The sequence below is a fragment of the Cetorhinus maximus genome, chromosome 12, assembly GCF_964194155.1.
Source record: "Cetorhinus maximus chromosome 12, sCetMax3.hap1.1, whole genome shotgun sequence".
In the NCBI taxonomy this organism is placed as follows: Eukaryota; Metazoa; Chordata; class Chondrichthyes; order Lamniformes; family Cetorhinidae; genus Cetorhinus; species Cetorhinus maximus.
Genome location: NC_135890.1, coordinates 38688782 through 38713662, shown reverse-complemented (window position 1 = coordinate 38713662; position 24881 = coordinate 38688782). Strand labels below are relative to the sequence as shown.

At 41.8% G+C, this 24881-nt stretch overlaps 1 protein-coding gene across 2 annotated transcripts in view; it reads left to right on the top strand.

Moving 5' to 3' along the window:
• The window catches only part of gramd4a (GRAM domain containing 4a), a 158272-nt gene that overhangs the window by 9165 nt on the left and 124226 nt on the right, over positions 1-24881 (top strand). For both annotated transcript variants that reach the window (XM_078553353.1, XM_078553355.1), the window contains exon 2: positions 12826-13036. In XM_078553353.1, coding sequence (XP_078409479.1) covers positions 12826-13036 — 211 coding nt within the window. The remainder of the gene's footprint in view (positions 1-12825; positions 13037-24881) is intronic.

Here is a 24881-nt window from a genome sequence, read left to right as displayed (position 1 = left end):
GGCGATCACTCGAGCCATCTTCCGCTTTATCTGGAGGTCGAAAATGGATCGTGTCCGCAGGGACGCGATGTACAAGCCTCTAGATAAAGGGGGAAAAAACGTGCCCAACATCGCCCTCATACTGATGGCCACCTTTGTGTGTGGCTGCATCAAGCGGTGCGTAGACCCTCAGTACGCAAACACCAAGTGTCACTACGTGCTGAGGTTCTACCTGTCCCCGGTGTTGCGAAGGATGGGTCTGGCCACGCTGCCGCGGAACGCTCCAAGTAGTTGGACCGTGCCGTACCACCTGTCCCTGGTGGAAAAATTTATGCAGAAAAACACCTTTGACCACAAGTCCATCAGGCAGTGGTCAGCACGTAACGTCCTAGAGGCCCTGAGGGATAAGGAGAGGGTGGACCGTGTGGGATGGTTCCCCGAGCAGACTGTCAAAGTCATTTGGCAGAATGCCTCATCGCCAGAACTTTCCAACAAGCACCAAGACGTAGCTTGGCTGGTGGTGAGAAAGGCCCTCCCCGTCAGATCCTTCCTACACGCCAGGAGGCTCACCCCCTCTGCACGTTGCCCTCGAGGTGGCTGTGGTGGGGAAGAGACCGTTGTTCACCTCCTTGTGGATTGTGCCTTTGCAAAGAAAGTCTGGAGAGAGATGCAGTGGTTGCTGTCGAGGTTCATCCCGAGCAGTTCTGTGACACAGGACTCTGTGCTCTACGGGCTGTTCCCAGGGACACACACCGAGACAAACATCAACTGCAGCTGGAGGATCATCAACTCGGTGAAAGAGGCGCTTTGGTCTGCCCGAAACTTGTTGGTCTTCCAGCACAAAGAGTTGTCCCCGACCGATTGTTGCGGACTGGCACAATCCAAAGTCCAGGACTACGTGCTGAGGGACGCACTAAAGCTTGGGGCAGCTGCCGCAAAGGCGCAATGGGGAAGGGTCGCTGTCTAAGACCTTTCTACCACAGCGCACCGAGAGACTGGGAACTGTTTAGAGCCCCTCGGGCTGTACAGATCAAAATGAAAGGCTGTAAATGATTGTAATATTGTTTGTACTGATGCACCTGGTGATACATTTTGTAAAAGTTTAACCTGGATTGTACCCTTGTAATGTTGTTATTGAAATGGTTTGGAATGTGATTGAAGATATTTTATGAATAAAGTATATTTTTACAAAAAAAAAATAAAAAAAATAATGGAATACACTCCATTTGCCTGGATGAGTGCAGTGCTAACAACTTAAAAAAAAAACTGAAAACTATCCAAGGCAGAGCAGCCTGCTTGATTGGTATCTGATCTGTCTGTCACCTTAGACATTCATTTTCTCCATTGCCTGCACACCATGACTGCAGTGTGTATCATCCACAAAATACACTGTAGCAACATGCCACGGCTTCTTCGAAAGCACCTCCCAAATCCGTGATCTTTACTGTCTAGAATGACAAAGGCAGCAGCTGTGTGGGACACAATTGATCCCAGGTTCCCCTCCAAGTCACACATCACCCTGACTTGGAAGTACATTGTAATTTCTTCATTATCGCTGGGTCAAAATTCTGGAATTCCATCCTGAACAGCACAGTGGGTGCACCTGAACTACATGGACTGCAGACGTTCAATAAGATGGCTCACCACTATCTTCTCAATTGCAGCTAGGAATGTGCAGTATATGCTAGCTCTGCTAGCAACACCCACTTCCCATGTATGAATTAAAAAAAAATCAAAATGGTGTCGCCTATAGATTTAATTTACCTGTGCACTACTAGAACAAAGTGATTTGTAAAACAGTTGCATGTATTTAAGTTAGATTTTAGAAAATGTCATCAATGCTGGAAATCCGAAAGGAAATTTTGGGTCAAAAGTCTGAAATTGAAAAATAGTTTAATGTTTCTGTTGGAGCCCATCACCAGAAGCACTGATTTTTCTTTTATTTTCAGATGTTATCTGAGGTGCTGTGAATTATCTGTTCTGGTCTGTACCTTGTATGAAAAGCGCATGACCTAAGGTTTTCATTTAGCATGGTACAGCAGCATTCACACCATGAGAAGTGTGAAAATAATCAAAAGCAAGCTTAGAAGAATCTGCATAGTTTTAAAAAAAATGATATTTTATCAGGTACACAGGTTGCAATGCTGGATGCTCTCAATAATTTGAAGGGTGCTTCACAAATTTTTCAATTTACAAAACTGTAAATCTCCATCCTGTCTCTCCCTTCCCTCATGTTATGTTGCATAAGTTTTGTTGCCATTATTGTAATTTTGTTGATGGGTATAGAACATGAAACAAATTTAACAGTATATGGTTTCCAGCACCCGCAGTATTTTGCTTTTGTATTAACAGGTATATGAATGCTTGGTGCCTATAAACCATTGTAGCCTCACTCAGCACATCCCACAAAGCAACCCGTCCTTTTGCTACAATGCTAACAGCAATCCCATATCACTATAATTCTTCTACTCTCTGCTGCAAATCGCCCATGTAGCTGCAATATAATCCTAATTTAAAAATAAATTTCCTTTCAACAAAGTATGCTTTTAAAAAGAAAGTTATACCACTGGGGAAATCAATCATTTCTGTATATTAGTTAAGTATGCCTATTGGATAACTTCTCAATTCAGTGGCAACTTGATATTTATTTTCTGCATCATTAAACAAGATCAAGTTTTTAAAGTAATATGTTCAAATTTTTTGGTTTTCATTGGAAATTTAATGCATAATTGGCATTGTCTTAGATACAGCATAGCGGTATATTTTAGTGAAGGATTGCATAATTCAAATCTCTGGGCTCTTCAAGATTTGACCCAAGCTTGTAGATTTATACTTCTGAATATATTTATGAAAAAGAGAGAACTTGCATTCAGCACCTTTCACACCCATGTATCTCAGTCAGATTTCCCCTGACCAGTTTTCAATTTTTACTGGTAGGCAATAATCCAGGAGATGAAAAGCAGAATACTGCGGCGCTGGAAATCTGAAATAAAAACAAAATGCTGAAATAAAAACAAATGCAAAAACAAAATCATCTTTTGATTAGGCACTTCACAACCTTCTGGACTCAATGTTGATATCAACAATTTCAGACTGTAAACTCTGTCCCACACCACTCCCCAGACTGCCCCCCGCACCCCCCCCCCCCCAACCCCCATTTTGTTCCCTTTGCATGTTTCTGTATTTCTCTTATTTTCACTTTCATACAGTAGTACTCCTACTCTAGGCAAATCTTTTTCTTTTCTTGCCTGATCACCACTCGCTTTGGCCTTGTACTAACTCTTCTGTCATTCAACCTTCCCTGCCTTCCACCCTATCACAGACCTGTCTGTCCTTATTCCACCCACCCCTTTCTCAAATCCTCATACATTAACTTTTCCCAGTTCTGATGAAAGGTCATCATCCTGAAACATTAACTCTGTTTCTCTTTCCACAAATGAGTATGTCCAGCATTTTCGGTTTTTTTTAGCAATTCAATAGAGCCTGTTACAGATGAATCATGATGAATTAAATTTTGTGATTACATTTAATATACATGCGATCAAATCCTGCTGAAAGCTGTTTACATCCAGAATCTTTATTGGGAAAGGAGAGAAACAGACAATTGATTTTTCAAGTACTATTTGCATTTTTAAATGAAAACATACAAGTGTAAATTTAGAAGGAATTGCACAATGTCTTTTGAGGACTGATTGGATAAAAGAGCTGGAAATTTAGTTGTTGAGGATAAGGCGAGGGGAGTAAAGAAGAATGTTTAGATCATTTAATTTGTGTATCAGCTACATTCAGGAATTCCAGTCATTAGTTGTAGGCCAGCAACTGACTTATTTGGTTTCCATGCTGTTCTAAATTAGTCTTGGTAAATGTCTGTATCATCTTGCAGTTATACAGGCACATAAACTGTGAAGTGTAGCTGGCAATGCCTGTATGACGTGTAATTTTCAAATTCTACTCTGCCTGTCAGGAAAGAGTTCCATATTTGCTTTAATATGTACGTGTGAAAGTCTTTACTTACCAGTAATTTTAAGGACCTGTTCGCGAATGTCTCTTTTCTTGTAATGTTCTACAAACCCGGTGGCAAATTTTAGAGTGCCCAAGAGATCTAGCAGGCCAGTGGAGTACTTTTTAATTCTGACTTCATATCTTACTGCAGTTATACTGTGCAGCTGTCAAATGTAAGCATCGTGAGGAGACCTCCCTTGAGGGTTTCACATCGGCTTAATTTCAGAATCCAGCCAGGACCAAACTTGTGCTCGTTTTGCATCAGTGTACGCGTGAAACAACTTTCCAATGTGAGTGTGTCAGCGTAACTGTAGCTTTGGTCTTGCACTCTACAGGTTCTGTAGTTGGACTGTAACCGATGATTGGGATTCCCGAATGTAGCTGATTGACAAGCGAAAAGAACCATTTTTTTCTCTCTCTCTCTCTCTCTCTCTCTCTCTCTCTGACTCCGAATAAGCCACCTTTCTAGATCTTTCCATTCAATTATCTAAATGACTAAATATATCATTTAATTTCTTTGAAATATGCATGTGTATCTTTTTATTTAAAGTAGGAATTAACTACAAAAAGTCTAGAGGTCAATGCCCTGATCACATGAAACTCCTCCGTGCAGGCATTGCATTTGAAATCTTTGGCTCAGCTGAACTTAATACACAAACAAAGAATGCCAGTGTCCAAAGTGTGAGTTCCATTGCCTGCTTTACTGTATCAACAATATTAATGTGGTCATTGCATTCTCAAGTACTGTGTTATAAAACTGGGCAGGACTTCACAATGTACGTTTTCAAATTGAAAAATAAGTCTAAATGTTGCATGTAAAGTGGCTTTTTAAAAATGAACTAACATTTTAAAATTAATTTTCCCGGAGGCTGGGAATTCTGAGATGAGTGACTCACCTCCTGACCCCCCAAAGCTTGATCACCATCTAAAAGGCGCAAGTCTGGATGAGTGCGGCTCCAACAACACTCAAGAAGCTCGACATCGTTCAGGACAAAGCAGTCCACTTGTTCAGCATCCTAACAACCGAACTAAACGTTTACCGACGCACAGCAACTCACCAAGGCTCCTTTGATAGCACCTTCCAAACCCGTGACCTTTACCACCTTGAAGGACAAGGGCAGCAGATGCATGGGAACACTGCCATCTGCAAGCTCCTTCCAAGCCCCACACCATCCTGACTTGTAACTGTATCCTGTTCCTTCACTGTCTCTGGATCAAAATCCTTGAACTCCCTCCCCAACAGCACTGTGGGTGTACCTACACCACATGGACTGCAGCGGTTCAAGAAGGCAGCTCACCACCACCTTCTCAAAAGCAATTGGGAATGTGCAACAAATGCTGCCCATGAAAGAATTTTTAAAATTACTGCCCATTTTTAATTGAAAAATATGGATTGAAGCAGGATTCCCCGCCTTCACTCAATTCCGTTTTGGAGCTTGGTCAGAGTGTGTCATAGGGGGAAAGGATTATGTGGATTTTCATTGTTTGTACTTTTGGCTTTCTTTTTTTCTCCCCATCCTACATTACCAGGTACCATATTATTCAGATAGGCAGAACTATTTACTATGGCTGCTTTAGTATTTTACTTTACTGTATAAATAGAAAGGATGACTTACTTGTCTTATCATTTGAAGGCATACTAAGCTAAATCTATCTTCATAAAAATGAAAACAAGCTCTTAAGGTCATAAAATGGAAGAACAATAAAATGATCTGGTTAAAACTAAGGAGAATATAGATGATACAAAAGCGAGACACTATGGATGCTGGAAATCTGAAGTAAAAACAGAATACTGAATATAGATGATTCATTTTGAGGACAAGATTTATGGAAAATAAGCAATGACATTGTGTTTAAAAACCAAACTTTAAACTTATTATTTTTTTAGGAAGGATGATTAACATGTATTCTTCATGTCATTTTTGGTTCGGTGTCAGCTTTTGGGGTATTGCACCTCTAACTTGATAATTTTTGGGGTAACATGGCTTTTTTAAAAAAAAGTCTCCCAGTCACTCAGTATAAGGACAATATACTGCTGTAAACACAACATTTAGTATAAATGTGCTTAGAATAGTGTGTAAAAACAAAATTTGAATTTTAAAAATTTGACAGCAGAAAAATATTTGCACCCAATGCAACCATGTTTTGCCCTTGCACATACACTAATTTCCTCACATGCAGTGCTGCAGCTTGATCTCCAAACCTTTCACTATTCACCGATATTGGAAAAGCCACATGATACAATTAATAATCTAAAAACTACTTTAGATGATATTGGCATTACTGTATGCACAAATATCTTATTTTAAAACATTAAATCTATAACATCTCAGATCCACAGTTATGACCGGACTAAACAATGATTAAACAATTCAACCCACCATAAAACCAATTCACAAGAAATAAAAGAAATCCTTTTTTACACATATTTAAGCTTCAAAGCCCCATGGAACATGAGAAAGTATAGAATTTTCATTAATTAATTCATGCAAACAACATATCAATTGTTGTGCATTTGTCTCCTTGTTTTGTGTGTGATTTCTCACCCCCAACGTTCTTGTCTTGCTCTTATAATAAAACTTTTGGGACAAATCTCCAAGTGGAAGGAACACAGGAAATGTGTTGATTTGTGATAATCTTTGTATCATGCAGTGGCATGCACCAGCTGACAGCTGCTGCTGTAGCATCTTCCAAGACTGGCTAGTTGGTTGTCTTTTGAATGTTGCTTTTATTTCTTGAGAAATGGTTTTATGGCAGATTGAATTTTTTTTATCATTGTTTAGTCCTTTCATAAATATGGGTCTGAAATGTTATAAATTTCAAGTTTTAATTGACTGTATTTGTGCAAACAGAAATGCAAGTCGATGCAATCTAAGGAATTATGTTTAAATATGATTTGTATTCGATTAGCAGAATAAATGAGGAAAAAAAGTGTGATTTAAAGAGATTTAGAAGCAAGCATAATTGAATTGAGGCATAAAGCACTAGTTCTTGAGGAGCTGTTGCACAGTCAATGGGAAGCACTGTCCAAACTGGCATCCAGTTTTTTTTAAGGTATCCAAGGTGGGACGATTGTCAACAAAAACAAAAATACCTGGAAAAACTCAGCAGGTCTGGCAGCATCTGTGGAAGGGAGCACAGTTAACGTTTCGAGTCCGCATGACTCTTCAACAGAACTAAGGAAAAATAGAAAAGGGGTGAAATATAAGCTGGTTTAAGTGGGGGGGTGGGTTGGGACAAGAGAGCTGGATAGAGGACCAGTGATAGGTGGAGATAGCCAAAAGATGTCACAGACAAAAGGACAAAGAGGTGTTGAAGGTGGTGATATTATCTAAAGGAATGTGCTAATTAAGGGTAGAAAGCAGGACAAGCAAGGTACAGATAGCCCTAGTGGGGATGGGGTGGGGTGAAGGAATCGAAAAAGGCTAAAAGGTAGAGATAAAAAATGGATGGAAATACATTTAAAAATAATGGAAATAGGTGGGAAAAGAAAAAGCTATATAAATTATTGGAAAAAACAAAAAGGAGGGGGAAAAATCAGAAAGGGGGTGGGGATGGAGGAGCGAGTTCATGATCTAAAATTGTTGAACTCAATATTCAGTCCGGAAGGCTGTAAAGTGCCGAGTCGGAAGATGAGGTGCTGTTCCTCCAGTTTGCGTTGAGCTTCACTGGAACAATGCAGCAAGCCAAGGACGGACATATGGGCATGAGAGCAGGGTGGAGTGTTGAAATGGCAAGCAACAGGGAGGTCTGGGTAATGCTTGCGGACAGAACGAAGGTGTTCTGCAAAGCGGTCACCCAGTCTGCCTCTATCCAGTGTAGAGGAAACCGCATTGGGAGCAACAAATGCAGTAAACTAAGTTGAGGGAAGTACAGGTGAAATGCTGCTTCACTTGAAATGAGTGTTTGGGCCCTTGGACGGTGAGGAGAGGGGAAGTAAAGGGGCAGGTGTTGCATCTTCTGTGGTTGCATGGGAAAGTGCCGTGGGAGGGGGTTGAGGTGTAGGGGGTGATGGAGGAGTGGACCAGGGTGTCATGGAGGGAACGATTCCTACGGAATGCCGCCGGGGGGGGGGTGAAGGGAAAATGTGTTTGGTGGTGTCATCATGCTGGAGTTGGCAGAAATGGCGGAGGATGACCCTTTGAATTCGGAGGCTGGTGGGGTGATAAGTGAGGACAAAGGGGATCCTATCATGTTTCTGGGAGGGAGATGAAGGTGTGAGGGCGGATGCGCGGGAGATGGGCCGGACACGGTTGAGGGCCCTGTCAACCACCGTGGGTGGAAAGCCTCGGTTAAGGAAGAAGGAGGACATGTCAGAGGAACTGTTTTTGAAAGTGGCATCATCAGAACAGATGCAAAGGAGGCAAAGGAACTGAGAGAATGGGATGGAATCCTTACAGGAAGCGGGGTGTGAGGAGCTGTCGTTGAGGTAGCTGTGGGAGTCGGTAGGCTTGTAACGGACATTGGTGGACAGTCTATCACTAGAAATTGAGACAGAGGTGTCAAGGAAGGGAAGGGAAATGTCAGAGATAGACCATGTGAAAATAATGGAGGGGTGGAAATTGGAAGTAAAATTAATAAAATTTTCCAGGTCCAGACGAAAGCATGAAGCAGCACCGAAGTAATCATCGATGTACCGGAGAACGAGTTGTGGGAGGGGGCTGGAGTAGGGCTGGAACAAGGAATGTTCCACATACCCCATAAAGAGACAGGCATAGCTGGGGCCCATGCGGGTACCCATAGCCACACCTTTTATTTGGAGGAAGTGAGAGGAGTTTAAGGAGAAATTGTTCAGTGTGAGAACAAGTTCAGCCAGACGGAGGAGAGTAGTGGTGGATGGGGATTGTTCGGGCCTCTGGGACGATTGTCTATTTTTTGGCACCTTCTAAAAGTTGCTTTGTCGCTTTTGCAACAAAAGAGAAGCGACTTTGTTCAAATAAAGTCCTTAAACAATTCCAACTTTACAATTGAGCTATTTTGTATCTATCTTGGCATACTTTGAATAATTAGCTTAATACCCTTCACAACAATAATTATATGTAGCAATTATATTTGCATAACTGCCCTCTGTTAACACACAACCTCCTATTCTTAGTCACCTTTGCCACAGAGTGAGGAACATATTTTAATAAATTGTTGTATATTATTTATTGCTCCTCCTGCCCAAAAATAAATGGGGTCCAAAGGATTAAAAAGGAAGATCAATAATAAATTGTACACATGAGAGGAGAAAAAAGCCAATTTTTAATAGCTGGATCCAAACATTAATACTTTTAAAATTCTAATTTTGTAGTTTTTTTAAGGCATTGCATCATTAATAAGTCTGAAGTAGTTTGGGCCTTGAATTGTTAAATGAAGCTATTCCAGTTTGGTGCAGTCGGTTGCACTGAGTCAAAGTTCTTTGTTTAAGCTTTATTCTAGACTTGAACACACAACCTGGGTAGATTCTCCACTGCAGTACTAAGGGCAGTTCTGTGTTGTCAGAGACAGCCTCTACAGATGAGATACTAAATAAAGACCCTGTTTGTCTGTTCAGGTGAACATTACAGATTGCAGGACACTTTTACAAGAAGAGCGCCAAGCAACACCTTTGCCTCAACCACCACACTATCAAAAAAAATAACTGGGCCTTCATTTCATTGCTGTTTTTGGAATCTTTTGCATAATTTGGTTGCTGCATTTACTGACATAATCAGTGAGCACATTTCAAAAAGTCATTGTGCGAAGCGTCTTGAGATGTTTCTTGGACTAGTCAATACTCTATAAATGCGTCTCTACCTTTGTCTTTCACCTCAGTTGATAAACACACTGACCCTCTTTTAAGACTCTCTCTATAAAATGCACCTCCTTGTCATAACTTTAGTCACCGTTCTAATAGCTCCTCCTTTGGCTCAGAATCTGTTTTTGCCTCATACTTCTGGAAGGCTCCTTGGGATATTTTGCTATGTTAGGAGTGTTCTATAAATAGAAATTGTTCTTATTGAATTATAATATGGTTCCACATTTAATTCCTGGGATCTGTGCTGCATCAACTGATTTCAGTTGCAATCTGGGAATTGTGCTAGAATTGCCCTAGGTCCTTTGATGTAAAGAAGGGAGGATTGGTCAAGAGTTTCCATGCCCAATGAATATAAGCATAAGACAACACTGGACTTGGTTGCAGAGCTCCTCACTGCTGAATAAATTGCAGGCATTCACAGTCTAGACACATTGCACAAAATGGCTTTTTGGATGAAGCACCCAGTGAATGGTCAATGGAATCATAATTGTATTAATTCTGCTTTCGTTATGAGCCTGGGGTGGAGGAACGATGTGAAATATCAACATGTGTAGGCACGGTCCTACCGCTTATAGCAGACAAATTGATGTCAATGTGATTTGTGTTACTAAGAACTTTTTTAAAAAGGTACTTTTTTTAAAAAAAGCATTGATCGTCGGAATAGCTGGTTTTGTCTTAGTCCCTTGCTGGCGGATTGGATGGCTGGCAGAAAACAGAGTATGCATAAATGGGTCTTTTTCTGATTGGCAGGCTGTGACGAGTGGAGTCTTGCAGGGGCCTCAACTGTATTGGGGCCTCAACTTTTTACGATTTACATCAATGATTTGGCTGAGGAGAGTGAAGACATGGTAGCTAAATTTGCAGATGACACAAAGATAGGTAGGAAAGTATGTTGTGAAGAGGACATGACGTTGCAGATGGATGTCGATAGGTTGAGTGATGGGCAAAGATCTGGCAAATGGTGTATAATGTGGGAAAATGCGAAGTCCTTTTCTTTGGAAGGAAGAACAAAAAAGCAGATTATTACTTGAATGGAGAAAGGCTGCATAATTCAGAGGTGCAGAGAGATCTAGGTGTTCCAGTACATGAGTCACAAGAAGTTAGTATGCAGGTACAGCAAGTAATTAAGAAGGCTAATGGAATGCTGTCCTTTATTACGAGAGGGATTGAACATAAAAGTAAGGATGTTATGCTTCAGTTATACAGGTCATTGGTGAGACCGTACCTCGAATACAGTTTTGGTCTCCCTATTTAAGGAAGGATGTAAATGCAATGAAGGCGGTTCAAAGGAGGTTTATTTGATTGATACCTGGAATGAGTGGGTTGTCTGATGAGGGAAGGTTGAACAAAATGGGCTTGTTTTCACTGGAGTTTAGAAGAGTGAGGGGTGATTTGATTGAAGTATACAAGATCCTGAATGGCCTTAACAAGGCGGACGTCAAAGGGATGTTTCCTCTTGTGGGTGAGCCCAGAACTAGGGGGCACTGATTTAAAATTAGGGGTCGCCCTTTTAGGACAGAGATGAGGGGAAACTTTTTCTCTGAAAGTTGTGACTTTGGAATTCTCTGCCTCAGAAGGTGGTGGAGGCGGGATCATTGAATATTTTTAAGGCAGATGTACATAGATTCTTGTTAGGCAAGGGAATCAAAGGATATCGGGGTTAGATGGGAATGTGGAAATCAAAACACGAGAAGATCAGCCATGATCTTATTGAATAGTGGAGCAGGCTCGAAGGGCCGAATGGTATACTCCTGTTCCTATTTCTTATGTTCTTGACTTGATATATATGCACATGGATGGATACCCATCTTTTGCTGTAGTGCAAAGGACTTCTAAAGGTAAAGCCATGCATAAGTGTTTAGGCCACTGCAGGAATTTCAGATGCCACTGAAGGGGAGGGTGGTGGTGCTGCCTAATCTAAACTAGATAAATCATGATAGAATTGCCAATGGACATGTCACTGAGGTAATGGCACTATGAGGTTCAAACTGATGATTGACATTACCTGAAATAATCAGTGCATTAATGGATTTTAAATGGAAGTGATGAAAAGCAGGGTGAGGTGGTGGTGATGCATCGGGAATGGACAATGGGTGGTGAGACATGCAGCACTTTGTTTATCATTTGTAAAGCCACTGAAAGGAATGCACTGTTGTGGTAGATCATGGAGGCCTGTTTCCTCACCTTACCCCATGCTTGTGGAGTGATGCCCCTCAAGCTATTTAACCAATTATCTCTAATGGAAAGAGATGCTTATGGTCCTTTGTAGATTATAGCTAATTACTTAGTTGCTAATTTAGATCAAAATTAAAGCCCTTTTAGCAGTGACTAGCAGTATATTGTTGGATTATTTGAATGAAAACTTGTGTTTGTTCCAGGTTTTGCTATGTTAATTATTTTAGGACCTTGCAGTGCAGAACATAATGAAACTATTTTGAAACCTAAAATAATTTGTTAGCTGTAGCTACTATTTCAGGGTGGAGGCCACATAATGTTTTTTTATTGAATGTACTTGTGGTTTTGTAACATGGCCTGCTATTGATCTCGCCCTGAGCAAATGTACTTTACATAACTGAATAATTAATTATTTGTCTTTGAAACTGAAAATATATAGGTATTATAGTGATACTTGTGACCTTTATTTTATTTGCAAAAGGATGACAATTTTCATTTGGGTCCCGGTGAGAGCAGTTGGGTGACTTTTGAGTTTGTTAGCTCTCAGAATTTCTTTGTAATAAGAATGTGGTGCAGTGATAGCAAAATAACTAACTTTATGGTTTGCTTTGGAGTTGACATTATATAATTGTACATTGGTGAAGGTATGGGTATAGTGGGTGTCATGTCCTATAATAGAAGATAAATTATAATTTTCTCTTTGTCTTAAGACGCAGAATTGGCTTGGAATCTTCAATCCTTTCAGGTTCATCTATACTTTTATTAATTTCTGTGGGAGTTGGCTACCTGTTCATAAAGTATGATTAAATAGCATGTGCTGATGGCTTAAAGATTCTCAGATTCTGAGCAAAATATTTTTTTGTAAAGGTGTTATGCTTTCTTTTTATCAGGAACAACATTCATCATGTTAAAGTGAAGGAAAAGAGCTCCGTGTTGAACATGCTAAAACGATTGGACAAAATAAGATTTAGAGGACAGAAACGGGATGAAATACTTGATCTGGTAGAATCTCCCAACGCATCAGACAATGAATGTGGTGATGAAATTCCAGGAAAATCTGCTCGATGCTCGATAAGAGATTCCGAAGAGCTAAAGGACCCTGTAAGTATACATTTTAAAAATGAGTAAGTGACTACTGTTTTCCCCAGTTAAGAGTTATTGGTATACAGTTAAGGCATTGGTACTCCTAATACAATGCAGGGTCCTTATAGTCCATTTTTCCATCACTCGGGATACTAAGTTATGTTATTAAAGTAAGACGGAGTACAATCCAGAGGACGTTGTATTGTTACTGAAAAAAAATTGTTAGACTCCATCTGAAGTAATTTTTGCAGCCCTGGTTGTTTAATCATCATGTTGCCCTGAGTTGGTACGGACTGAGAAATGAAGATTCTAAGTATCAAGAATCTAAGTGATGAGATACGGTTAAGGAGATTACACTTGTGTTCTTTAGCAAATAAGTTTTCAAAGCTCTTAAGGGGTTTCATTAAGAATTCTCAAGCAAATTATTCACTAGGACAAATGGTTCTGTTACTGGGTTACCTGACTTCTAAAGTTTGGAATTATGAACAAGTGTGGCTTGTTTTTCTGCAGAGTAATTGGGCACAAAATTCAACTCTTTAGCACCATGTTTGTCATTCCCAACCATGTTTGCTGTCTGATCTAGTCACGTTCCAGCCTATCTTAGGAACTTGCCTCCTGTTCTATGTCTTGTGTAGCACGGAGCAAATGGCCTTGGTGAGATGCTTGTTTTGGATGAGACATTAAACCAAGGCTCTGTGCGTCTAAGGTGGATGTAAAAGATTCCATGGAGCTATCTGAAATTGAGTTAGGGGAATTCTCTTGGTAGACTGGTCAACATTTATCCCTTAAGCCATGTCAGCCATGGCTCACTTGGTAGCGCACTCAACTCTTGAGTCACACATTCTGGGTTCAAGTCCCACTCTAGGACTTGAGCACAAACATCAAGGCTGATCTTCCAGTGCAGTGCTGCACAGTCAGAGGTACTCTGTTCCCATGCTACGTTAAACTGAGGCCCCGTTTGCCCCCTCAGATAAATGTCAAGAACCCACAACTCTATTTTGAAGACCAGCAGGGGAATTGAATTCCCACTGACCTGGCCAAGGTTTATCTCTTAATCAACTCTCAAAAGCAGATTATCTGATCGTTGTCACAGTGCTGTTTGCGGGAGCTGGTTGTGCAAATTAGCTGCTGAGCCTCCTACATTACAATGGTGGCTAGTTACGCTTCAAAAAGTACTTAATTAGCTGTAAAGCACTTTGAGATATCTGGTGGCTGTGAAAAGTGTTATATAAAGGCAAGTTTTTTCAAGTCTGTCTTTTTAAACAGCATCACCTAAAGCAGATTAACTGGACATGTGTAACTTGGTTGCTCCATTTGAGTGCATTTCAAAAGTGCCATAGATCACGGCTTATAAGACAACCTCTTTTAATGGGCACCAAAATCATGCTTTTGAATATATTCAGCATATAAATGCCACCAGACCACCCCCCCCCCCCCCCACCCCCCACACAACTGCCCCCCCAATTTTCAGCTGCGAAATGCTATACCCCCCAGAAATGCATGTTTTACTTATACTGTGATTTGGCACTTGCGATCAAGCAAGTGTTACAAAGAGGATGCATGAGATTTTAAGACATGCCTGCACAGAGCAGACTGTACATGGCATGGCGAGTTCTGAAGTAGCAATGAGTCCTCCAGCAAAAGGAACAAAGTACGAAGCAATTTTCAAGCTCAAAGTCGTAACATTTGCAAACGAGTCAAATGATAGTGCTGCAGCGAGGGAGTTTGGTGTTAGTGAAAAACTGGTGCAAGAATGGATGAAGGAATCTGCCCTGAAGAAGATCCCAAGACCAAATGCACTGTGAGAACAGGGATCAGCCACTGGCTTAATCTTGAGAAGATAAAAACAAAAAGCTAAAAGCTACTGCGGATGCTGGAAATCCAAAACAAAAACAGAATTACCTGGAAAAACTCAGCAGGTCTGGCAGCATCGGCGGAGAAGAAATCAGTTAACGTTTCGAGCCTTCATGGCCCTTCGGCGGAACTTCAGTTCGCCAGAAATGCAATACATATATATGCACTTGAGCGCACCAAATCAAACCATGAGCCCAGCAAAGACTGCGGATGACCAACAGCTGATTGTTGCAGCCGCTTTACGGAACAAAACAGCCTAATGCTTCGCGAAGACCAAGATCACGCGGAGACTACCAAAAGACATCAATGCCAAAATTACCAGTTTCCAGCAGTTCAGACAGTGGCAAAAACATGAGTAACCATTCAGTCACATTGGCAATATGGATGAAGTGGCCATGAATTTTGATATGCCTATCTATGGTAGAAAGGTTTGAAAACAGTTCTAGTGAAAACAACAGGACATGAGAAGACAAGATTCATGGTGGTACTAGCCTGCATGGCCGACAGAATGAAATTAAAGCTTGTGGTAATTTTCAAATGTAAAACCATGCCGTACATCAAGTTCCCTGCAAGAGTTTCTGTACATGCCTGTGACAGTGGTTGGATGGATGAGGATGGTGTGAAGTTGTGGATTGAGAATGTGTGGAATAGGTGTCCCGGAGGCCTCAGTAAAGAATGCAGCTTATTAATGTGGGACATGTGCTGATCACGCAGATGAAATCAAGAGGTGCGTGCAAAGCAATAACACCCACATTGCAGTTATACCAGGGAGAGGGGTCTAATGTCTGTAGTTCAACCTTCGGATGCATGCCTCAACAAGTCATTCAAGGAACATGTTCGTACCGAATGGTATAGGTGGATGGTTAATGGAGAAAAAGCCAACTCAAAGAATGAAAATATGCATGCTGCCCCACTTGATGTTTTGTGTGGTTTCATTATCAAATCACGGAATGCTATTAGTGCACAAGCTGTCATCAGATCGTGCTAAAAATATGGACTATCCAATTCAATGGATGGAGAAGAAAATGATTTGTTCTGGAGGGATGATTCTGATCCAGAGTGGGATCCTTATGATGATGTTATAGCCAAAGTTGACTCAATGAATTCGAAGAGCACTTTGCATTGGATGTCAAAGCACAATAAATTTAACAGCTTGGTAATGCTTTAATTGTGGTTAAAGATATCTTTGTACAATTAATTTATTAAATAAATCATGCTACATTAATGTGAATTACCAGTGTTATGTTTTTTACACATTTTAACATGGCGTCCACACATGCTGGTGGTTCACATTGTGCACTTGGTGTATATGTTGATCCCCATTTTTGGAAAGATTTTGGAGGCTTCAAACGTTGACTTGTATGCCGCAATCTATGGTGATTTATTGACTATTCATCATCTTGTGATATCCAGAGGATGTGAAAGATGCAATATACATGCAAGTTTGTTATTGCATTTATTGTACTTTAGTTTTTAGCAAGTTGTTTTTGATAAATATCACATTCACACATTCATAACATTTTCACTGCCTTTCTTCAACAAAGTTATGAATCAGTGAATTTCTTCGGCAAGCCCTCCATCCAATAAATTCACTCCATCTCCACCTTGCTGTAGCACCTAGATGTTAAAATATTCCCTTTTTCAAATTGCTTTTAGACATTAACCTACTGACCTGGAGTCTCCCTGAGCTGTCATTAGGCTCCTTGTTAAAGATTGGTGTTATATTAGTTGTCTCGCTTACTTGATTCCAGATATAGTCAGATTGACTTACAATGGCATTTTTCTCATAACACCACAGAGCAACTTTTATTTTGCGTAATTTACTTGTTTTGTCTCTAGTGCATTTTCTAATAGTTGGATCAAGTGTCATGGAACTGGATGAGCCAAACTAATGGGCGTCTGCTTACCTATTCTGGTTATGTTGTCAGATACTTGAAGAGTGGGCTCAGCAGAGTCTCTGATCTCTGGTGCTAGGAACACAATGGTTTTAATTCTCAGAGCATTGGTTCCAAAGTGGCAAATGGGTTGGTAACGAGAGGTCATAGATTTAAACTAATTGGTAAAAGAACTTAGAAGAGAGATACGAATGTTTTTTTCTGCTTCTTCATCCCCCATTAAAGCTAGGACGTGGCTCCACAAAGTGGGTGAGGTCTCTTATGGAGGGTCGCAGTCCTTCTGTTGCAAAATGTTGGCTTTACCGTGGGTACTTTCTCCATTAAGAAATAAAACCAGGTTGAGGATTATTATGTACTGCTAAGTGGCGGTTACAAATTTCACTCCACATCAAAGGCTGGTAAGATAGAGAATGTATCATATGCAATTAGGAGGCATTATAGCCTGACAGCTTCTAGCAGTGGGCCTGCATTTTCAAATCCTGTCGCAGCCTCGCTCCTCCAAATTTCTGCAACCTCTTCCAACCCTACAATCCTCTGCCAGCTCTGTGCTCCCCCATCTTTGGCTTCCATTTAATTTAGCTCCTTAACTGGAATTATCTTCATTGTGCTGCCTAAGCAAATTTAAACTTGTTCAGATTTTGCTTCAGACTTAAAAGCTTTTTTGCAGTAAGCCAATTTTAATTTGTAAAGTGCTCAACTGGATTTAATATATTGGCCGAGAACTCCTGATCTGGGTCATAATCCCTGTTTCCGACCCCGATCAGAGATCAAGTTACCTACTTGCCTTTCTCTGATTTTTTTTGGGCCCAGCTTCTGATGGCGGGTTCTTCCAGACTCACTCAGTGCAGCAATTCTCAGGGCGGGGAATGGAGAGAATCATTGTAAAAGCCATGCCCCTTTTTATGGCACTAGCTGCCATATTCCAATAAGCAGTGTTTAAATGCCCCAAAGTAATTTTGAGAAGCTATGGAGGGAAGGTAAATGGATGAGGGGAAAGAGGTGGGTAGCTGAGGGGGGAAAGGGGTAGCAGGTGGGTGGCTGGGGGGGAAAGGGGTGGCAGGTGGGTGGCTGAGGGGGGGAAGGGGTGGCAAGCGGATGGCTGAGGGGGGGAAGGGGTGGCAAGCGGGTGGCTGAGGTGGGGGGGGGGAAGGGGTGGCGGTCGGGTGGCTGGGGAGGAAAGGGGTGGCAGGGGTGGGTGGCTGGGGGGGAAAGGGGTGGCAGGGATGGGTGGCTGAGGGGGGAAAGGGGTGGCAGGGGTGGGTGGCTGGGGGGGAAAGGGGTGGCAGGGATGGGTGGCTGAGGGGGGAAAGGGGTGGCAGGGGTGGGTGGCTGACGGGGAAAGGGGTGGCAGGGGTGGGTGGCTGAGGGGGGAAAGGGCTGGCTGAGGGGGGAAAGGGCTGGCTGAGGGGGGAAAGGGCTGGCTGAGGGGGGAAAGGGCTGGCTGAGGGGGGAAAGGGCTGGCTGAGGGGGGAAAGGGCTGGCTGGCGGGTGGCAGGTGGGTGGTTAGGGGTGGCTGAGGGGGGAAAGGGCTGGGGGGCGAAGGGATGGCAGGCGGGTGGCTGAGGGGGAAAGGGGTGGCAGGCGGATGGCTGGAGGGGGGTAAGGGTGGCTGGGGGGTGGAGGAAGGGGTGGCAAGCGGGTGGCTGAGGGGGGAAAGGGGTGGCAGGTGGGCGAGTGACGTGTAACTGAATGAGAGAGTAGGGGTGGCGTGTAATTGGTTGAGGGGGTTAGGGTGGGTTGGGGGGATCAGCAGTACAGTTACCCAGGAGTTAGATCTGGTTTTAATCCTTCCAACTTTTCTTGGGTAACTGTTCTGCTAAGTCGGAACCACCTGAAATCTCTGACTCTGAATCCAGACTCAGGGGAATTGCCCATTGGAAGTTCAGACTTCCCAGGCACTTCAAACATAGCCAGTGTGTCAGGACTTCCAAGGGGTCCCGTAGTGTAACTTGGAGGGTGCGAGCATCCAGAGATCGGAAGTTCTGGGCCATTGTGTCAGTTCTGAAGGAGTGAATTATGAGTTAATTTATTAGCTACTTTTACAACTGGGCAGGTTTTGATAAAGATTAAGTTCTCTTTGTTGAAATAATGTAAATTAAATGTAGTTTGTTGAAGGCTAAGAATTGCTGACCTAAATGTTACGGCTTTATGGCTTAAAACATACTCTGAATATTCCTCTTTCCGAATATGACTTTTCATGCCACTATTATGATTGTGATGACATGGGCCTGAGACAAATGAGATTGTAATGGCTTCCTGAAACCTAAAGGTTAATCTAAACATTCAGAGAAGAAATATCTCGATTATAATTGTTAAACATGCACCATCATAGAAAGTACTTGACAATATCACTTTCTTCCATTCCTCAGCCCACATAAATCCTCTGAACTTAGTGAGAGAGATGAGAACCAAACTTGAAATCATCTACACCAACCAGATTATCATTTCCTTTGAAGACCAGAAGATCCCATATTCAATTCTTGGTGTGTACTGAGTGAGCAGATATTAATCAGGATAGTAGATGCAATAGTTGCTGCACAGGCTAGAGTGTGAAAAATTGGTCAGGATCCATCCAGAGTGTATCTGGCGACAAGTTTAAATATGTGGGTGGTAGGAGAGAATTGAACTGGATATTGAGGCCTGCCTAGGGAAAAATGACTTGTTGGTGCTTGCTGCCAAGCCTATCTTGATAAAATGCCAGAGAGCTGTTGACATCTGTGGAACTACATAGTTCATCTTCAAAAATAATAGGAAAACTAGAACAAATGTTACGAAATGAAAAGAAATGTTATGAAACATACTTTATTGCATTTATCTGTCCCAATAATAGCCAGTGTCGTCTTCGTCATAGGTTAGGACGTGCAGGCATCCTCGTCCCTCATCAGTTAGCCCTTGCTGCCTCTAGTGTGTCACCTTGTCCTGCAAGAGAGAGGGAAGTGCATCAATGAGTGTTGTACAATTGTTTGCCGTAACTTTCATGGTTGAATAGCTAGCAGTGTGCACTAGCTGCAAGATATGAATGTGAAACTTGAAGCAGTGCTAAATGAATCTTGATTGACAGAGATTGTTGGTGGGTGAATGGTGGGGATGTGCTGAATTGAGCATTGGCTGAGGAGATGGCACAGTTGGCAGCATATGGCATTTGAAGATGCATCCACTGATCATGATCACTCTTACAAGACCATTGAACCTCTTGCGACACTGCAACCAGATCCTCGAGGCTTATCTTCTGGTGTTGTCCTCTGTGGCTGTCAATTCTCACTGTCTTCGGAGTATGTGTCTGAAGAGCCTCCTGGCCCGGTTACAGGATATTCTCCTCCTCCTCCTCCTACCACCGTGACCTCCATTTCGAAAAATTTGGAGACCAGTTCAGAGTCACTTGCACGAATGCCAGCACCTTCTGCATACACCTCCTGTTTGAAGTGCAAGCTGTCCTTTAGTGAAGTTAGCTTGTCCTGATATGGGCCCCTGCTGATGTGTCCTACAAATTAATAGCACGGTCAATGGTGGCTAGATGCTGAGATCATTGCAATGACCAGGCAGCACAAAGTTGCCATCATTGACTGCATTGCATTTGATGGTCCTGGGTTAATCACACATTGTAATCCCTGCATCTATTTTCAGGGTCTGTGGATTTTAGCCATTTATCATCTGCACATACACTGCGGGTAGTGTCATGAGAGTATAATAATTTTCGTTATTTATCTGGTTTACTGTGAAGTAGGTTAATGGGGTTGTGTTTTTCTGCCTGTTGTGAGATTTAATTACATTTTGTAGCCAAGCAGATTGCAAGTTGAAGTTATCAAAAGAAGTAAGGTGTAGAAGTATCTTTACTATGCTAATGAGTAAACGTGGTTGGGGTCTTGGCATGTAAGATGTAAAGGGAATTTACATTTTTAGATGGAGGGGGATTTGAATTTCCAAGAGGTTAATGAGAATAGTATCAACATGTGAAGATTTTTATTATAAGAAAGGTAAAGTTCCAAAGACATATGGAAACAATGGAATTTACATATTAAGAAGGGTATAAGAATATAAAGGAGAATGAGGCTGTGTGTCAGGTGAAGGCATTGTAAGACCTAACAGAAGTGTGTGAAGTGTTGTGCATTAAGCTGGCTGTCTACTGAAACCGAAGCTGGAGAAAGCCACTTTGAATTCCACTGTCCAGGGTGTTGTGTTAATTTGTGGGATCTGGTTAAAATCTAAAATATCTATTTTTGGATAGTTGCCTTAAAGGGGGTGTAACTGGGAGCCAGGTTAATTAGGGATTTTAGGAGTTATCATAGCAGTAATTTTTTGACCTATATATGTGCTTGAAATCTTTTTTGTTGACATTTTAATTTGAGTTTTTAAAAAAATCTCAAGTCTTGGTGGACTCATTACTTCAGAATTCAGGGCACACATCTTGAAATAAATACAAATTGCAAAACCGTTGTGATGGCATGATCAAGTTTCCCTTGTGGATTTGATCCACCTGGCAAACACCATCTGCCGCGTCCTAACAGTAGTCAATGGGGGAGCCAGAGGGATTGGTGGTGGCTGGTGGGTAGTTGGAGGGAGGGGAGGGCAATCTGGGGTCTTATTGGGGGGGTGGGATGGGGAATCCTGTCCCTATGGGGGAGTTACTTGGGGAGTCCCTGGGGTGGGGGGGTGGGGGGGAGTGTTTAGAGGTGGTGGCAGGAGTCCTGTGGGGGGGTTAGAGATGAGTTGGATGGGCCCTGTGGGGGGCTCAGGGTGGGGGTGGTCAATACTATAGTTACCCAGAAGTTAAAGTGGTTTTAATTCTTTTAACTCTTTTTGAGTAACTATTACGGTAAACAGTTGGAACCATCCAAAGTTTGCTATCCTTATCTGGGAACTTCGGTGGGGATTTCCCAGTGCATCTTTGGGGTACCCCCCAGCTAATCTCTACTTGATTCAGCAACTTCCTCGTGAAGAAAGAATGATAAAAAATATGGCACATGATATGCAAGGGTTTGCATTACTGCATAGTTTAGCCTTCTGATCATATCTGCACTCATGAAGATGCCATGAGTAATTTCTGTATGCCCTGGTGCATGTACTTGGGGATGGGAATCTATCTGCTCAGGGTCTGGATTAGCAAGAGGCAAATACAGCAGTGTGCCAACTGCTACAGAGATTACCTATATTCACTTGCAACATAGACGTGACACATGCAGGGTCAGCTGTGGCCTGGAATTGCACCCGTTATGTTACAATGCTGAACTATGGGGTAGTTACAATGGAGTGGCACAGAGAGCAGCCTATTTCAGCAGCACCTTGTGCAATGTGACCTCCATCTCAGCAACTAAAAACCATGTTTGCGGAAGCACGTTTTGGAGTACAGGAAGTCCTCACTTAAAGTTGTGTTTGCCTTTCTGAAAATCACGACTTTAAGTGAAAGATTGATTTCTATGGCAATCAATGTTAAAACTGTAGTTTGGTTCTGTAGTGCCTTCCTTATCAGAAAAAAACAAATATTAAACATTATACCTTCTAAGTTGCAATATTTTACATTGTTAAATTCCTGTGTTGGTAAATGAAATAACTTTCATATTTTTAAACTTATTTTAAAAGCAAACCGTAGCTTTCTGCTTACAGTACTTCCTGTTCACTGCTGATCCTGCTTCTTAAACCTCCCTTTCCCTGACCCTCCTGGCCGCTGCAGATTCTCCCACTCCTCAACCCGACAAGTTGTGGCCTCTCCCCCTCCCTGACCTTCTACGTTGCAGCCTCTTCCTTTCTGCTGCCACCCTTTCCCTGGCCTACCCTAGTTTTTTTTTATGTTCTCGCTCACCGCTTCCCTCTCCTGAGCCCTCGCTGTGTGCAAGGGCTTGGAAGAAGAGCAGTGAGGCAGGAGCAGCTTCGACAGTCATTATTAAAAACATAGATTGTAGTAGCCCCAGCTTGGCGTTTTTGCACCATTGGGACTTGCATTTCCACAACATCGGAGCTTCGTCTTTGGATCTGACCTGAATATTGAATAGGAACGCAAGTCCAGGGGAGGGAAGTGGCAAGAGGGTGAGTCAGAGTGGAGGAGGTTCAGTGAGGGAGTGAGTCAGGGAGTTGAGGGAGTGAGTCAGGGACTAGGGGGAGGCCACAACTCTGAGGTAAGGGAAGGGGGTGGGGGGAGAGCGGGAGGCCACAACTTGGGGACCAAAGAGATGCCGCTCCAAAGTGGCGCCAATTGGGTCTCTCAGGAAATGACACTAAAATGACCTTGCGACGCTCACCGAGATTGTAGGCCCCATAAATTTAATGATGTTGAAGCCTAACAATGCTAAAGGGGACAATGTTAAAAGAGGACTTCCTATATCTGGTTGAAATTGGTTTGCTAATAGGTCTATATTAATGTGAAATTATGTCTTAATTAATGTGAAGACTTGTAAAAATAGATGACACTTTTTCTATTGCTGTTTTAAGAAAATGTATATTTTATATTTGCTTGTCCCTTTCTGGTAGGGAAATTAAATACTGCCTGTTTGTTTTTGTACCAATCAATACTGACATTGGAACCTGAAAATATTAGATTAGAATTTAAACAAATATGCAAGTGCGTTTCTCTTGTTGAACGTTGGTTTGTTTTAACTTTTGCATGATGGGAGCCTTTTGCTTATGAATGCAAAATTTAGCTTGCTTGACAAACTTTGCTGAGGTGCTATATGTACCCTTTTAAAGAAAAAAAACACACCACTTTGTAATAAAATGGTGCTGGAAAAGTTTGCATTGAGCTAAATTTTGAAATGTGTACTCCCTTCTCCTTGATATGATTGTTGTGAATTGTTTCTATAGCTTCTGGATCGGTAGTTACCAGGTTGGGGGTGAGGAATAAAGATTTTTGCAACCTTTTATGTAACTAAAAAAAAAATGCGCCCCTGTAATTTGGCTAAGATTTCTTTGACTTCGAACTGCAAGGGAAGGATTTGATCCATTAACTTTGGCAAGGATGTAATAGATATAAATTATGCAAGCCAGCAAAGACTCAGCAAACACCCACTAAATGACCAATAATTATGAATTGTTCTTTCCTGTGAAGAGCGTGCTCTTTCAAAACTTTAGATTTTTAAGGAAGAGAGAAATTCTGCATTTATATCGTGTTAAGGTGTCTCTCAAGCGATTTATATGGGTATATGAAGCAACCATTTTATGCAGAGGGACATCCCACAAATGCAAAAGAATTAAAGGGGAAATTGAGGACAAATTTCTTCATAGAGGTTTGTTAATACCTGGAATGCATTACCTGAAAAGGTGATGGATCAGATTCCAACAGCTTGTGGTCACTGAGAGGGCTGTACTTTGCTACAAAATGAGCAAAGCTGAAGCGAAGACTTACCTTGAACCCCCACCTTTTTCCAAAGAATAATAATAGGAAGATATTTTTCCTCCCCACTTAGCAGTGGTGTGGTAATTCTGTTGTGCAAGTAAATTTGACTATGTACACTGCAAAGCCATGAATTGTTTGCTAAAGTTCATCAGTGTGAAAGAGCCTTCAGATTATTTATGTTGCTCAACGCTAAAAGTTTGCTAATTGCCTGCAGATCGCTTCATTTTGCTGAACAGGATTTCATTGCAAAGCCAAGAATAAGACTTGTTGAGCAGTTTAAACAGGGAAAACATAAGTAACTTGGAGGAAGCTTTCTGCCATCAAAATTAAACATCTACAGTTATCAAAGTATAATTTCCATAAAGTCTAATTCAGAATTGTTTTTTTTAGGTGGATTATTGACTTCAATTAATGGACTTATTCTCTATAACTTGCTGTTTTTCGGCTAGAAGAACAAGGGAAACAGGCACGTGGAACACCACTAGCTGCCTGCAGGTTCCCCTCCAAGTTGCACATCATGCCAACTTGGAAATATCTCCCTAGTTCTTCATTGTCGCTGGGTCAAAATCTTGGAACTGCCTCCTAAACAACACTGTGCGTGTACCCACATCACACAGACTGAAGGGTTTAAGAAGACAGCCCATTCTCAATTGCTTAAGGGCAATTAAAGATGGGCAGTAAATGCAGGCCTTGTCAGCGATGCCTACCTCTCATGAATGAATAAAAAATATCTGCCAAAACTGAAGCTATCCTTTTTAGCTCCAACTAGCTGCAGTCAAAATCCACTAGT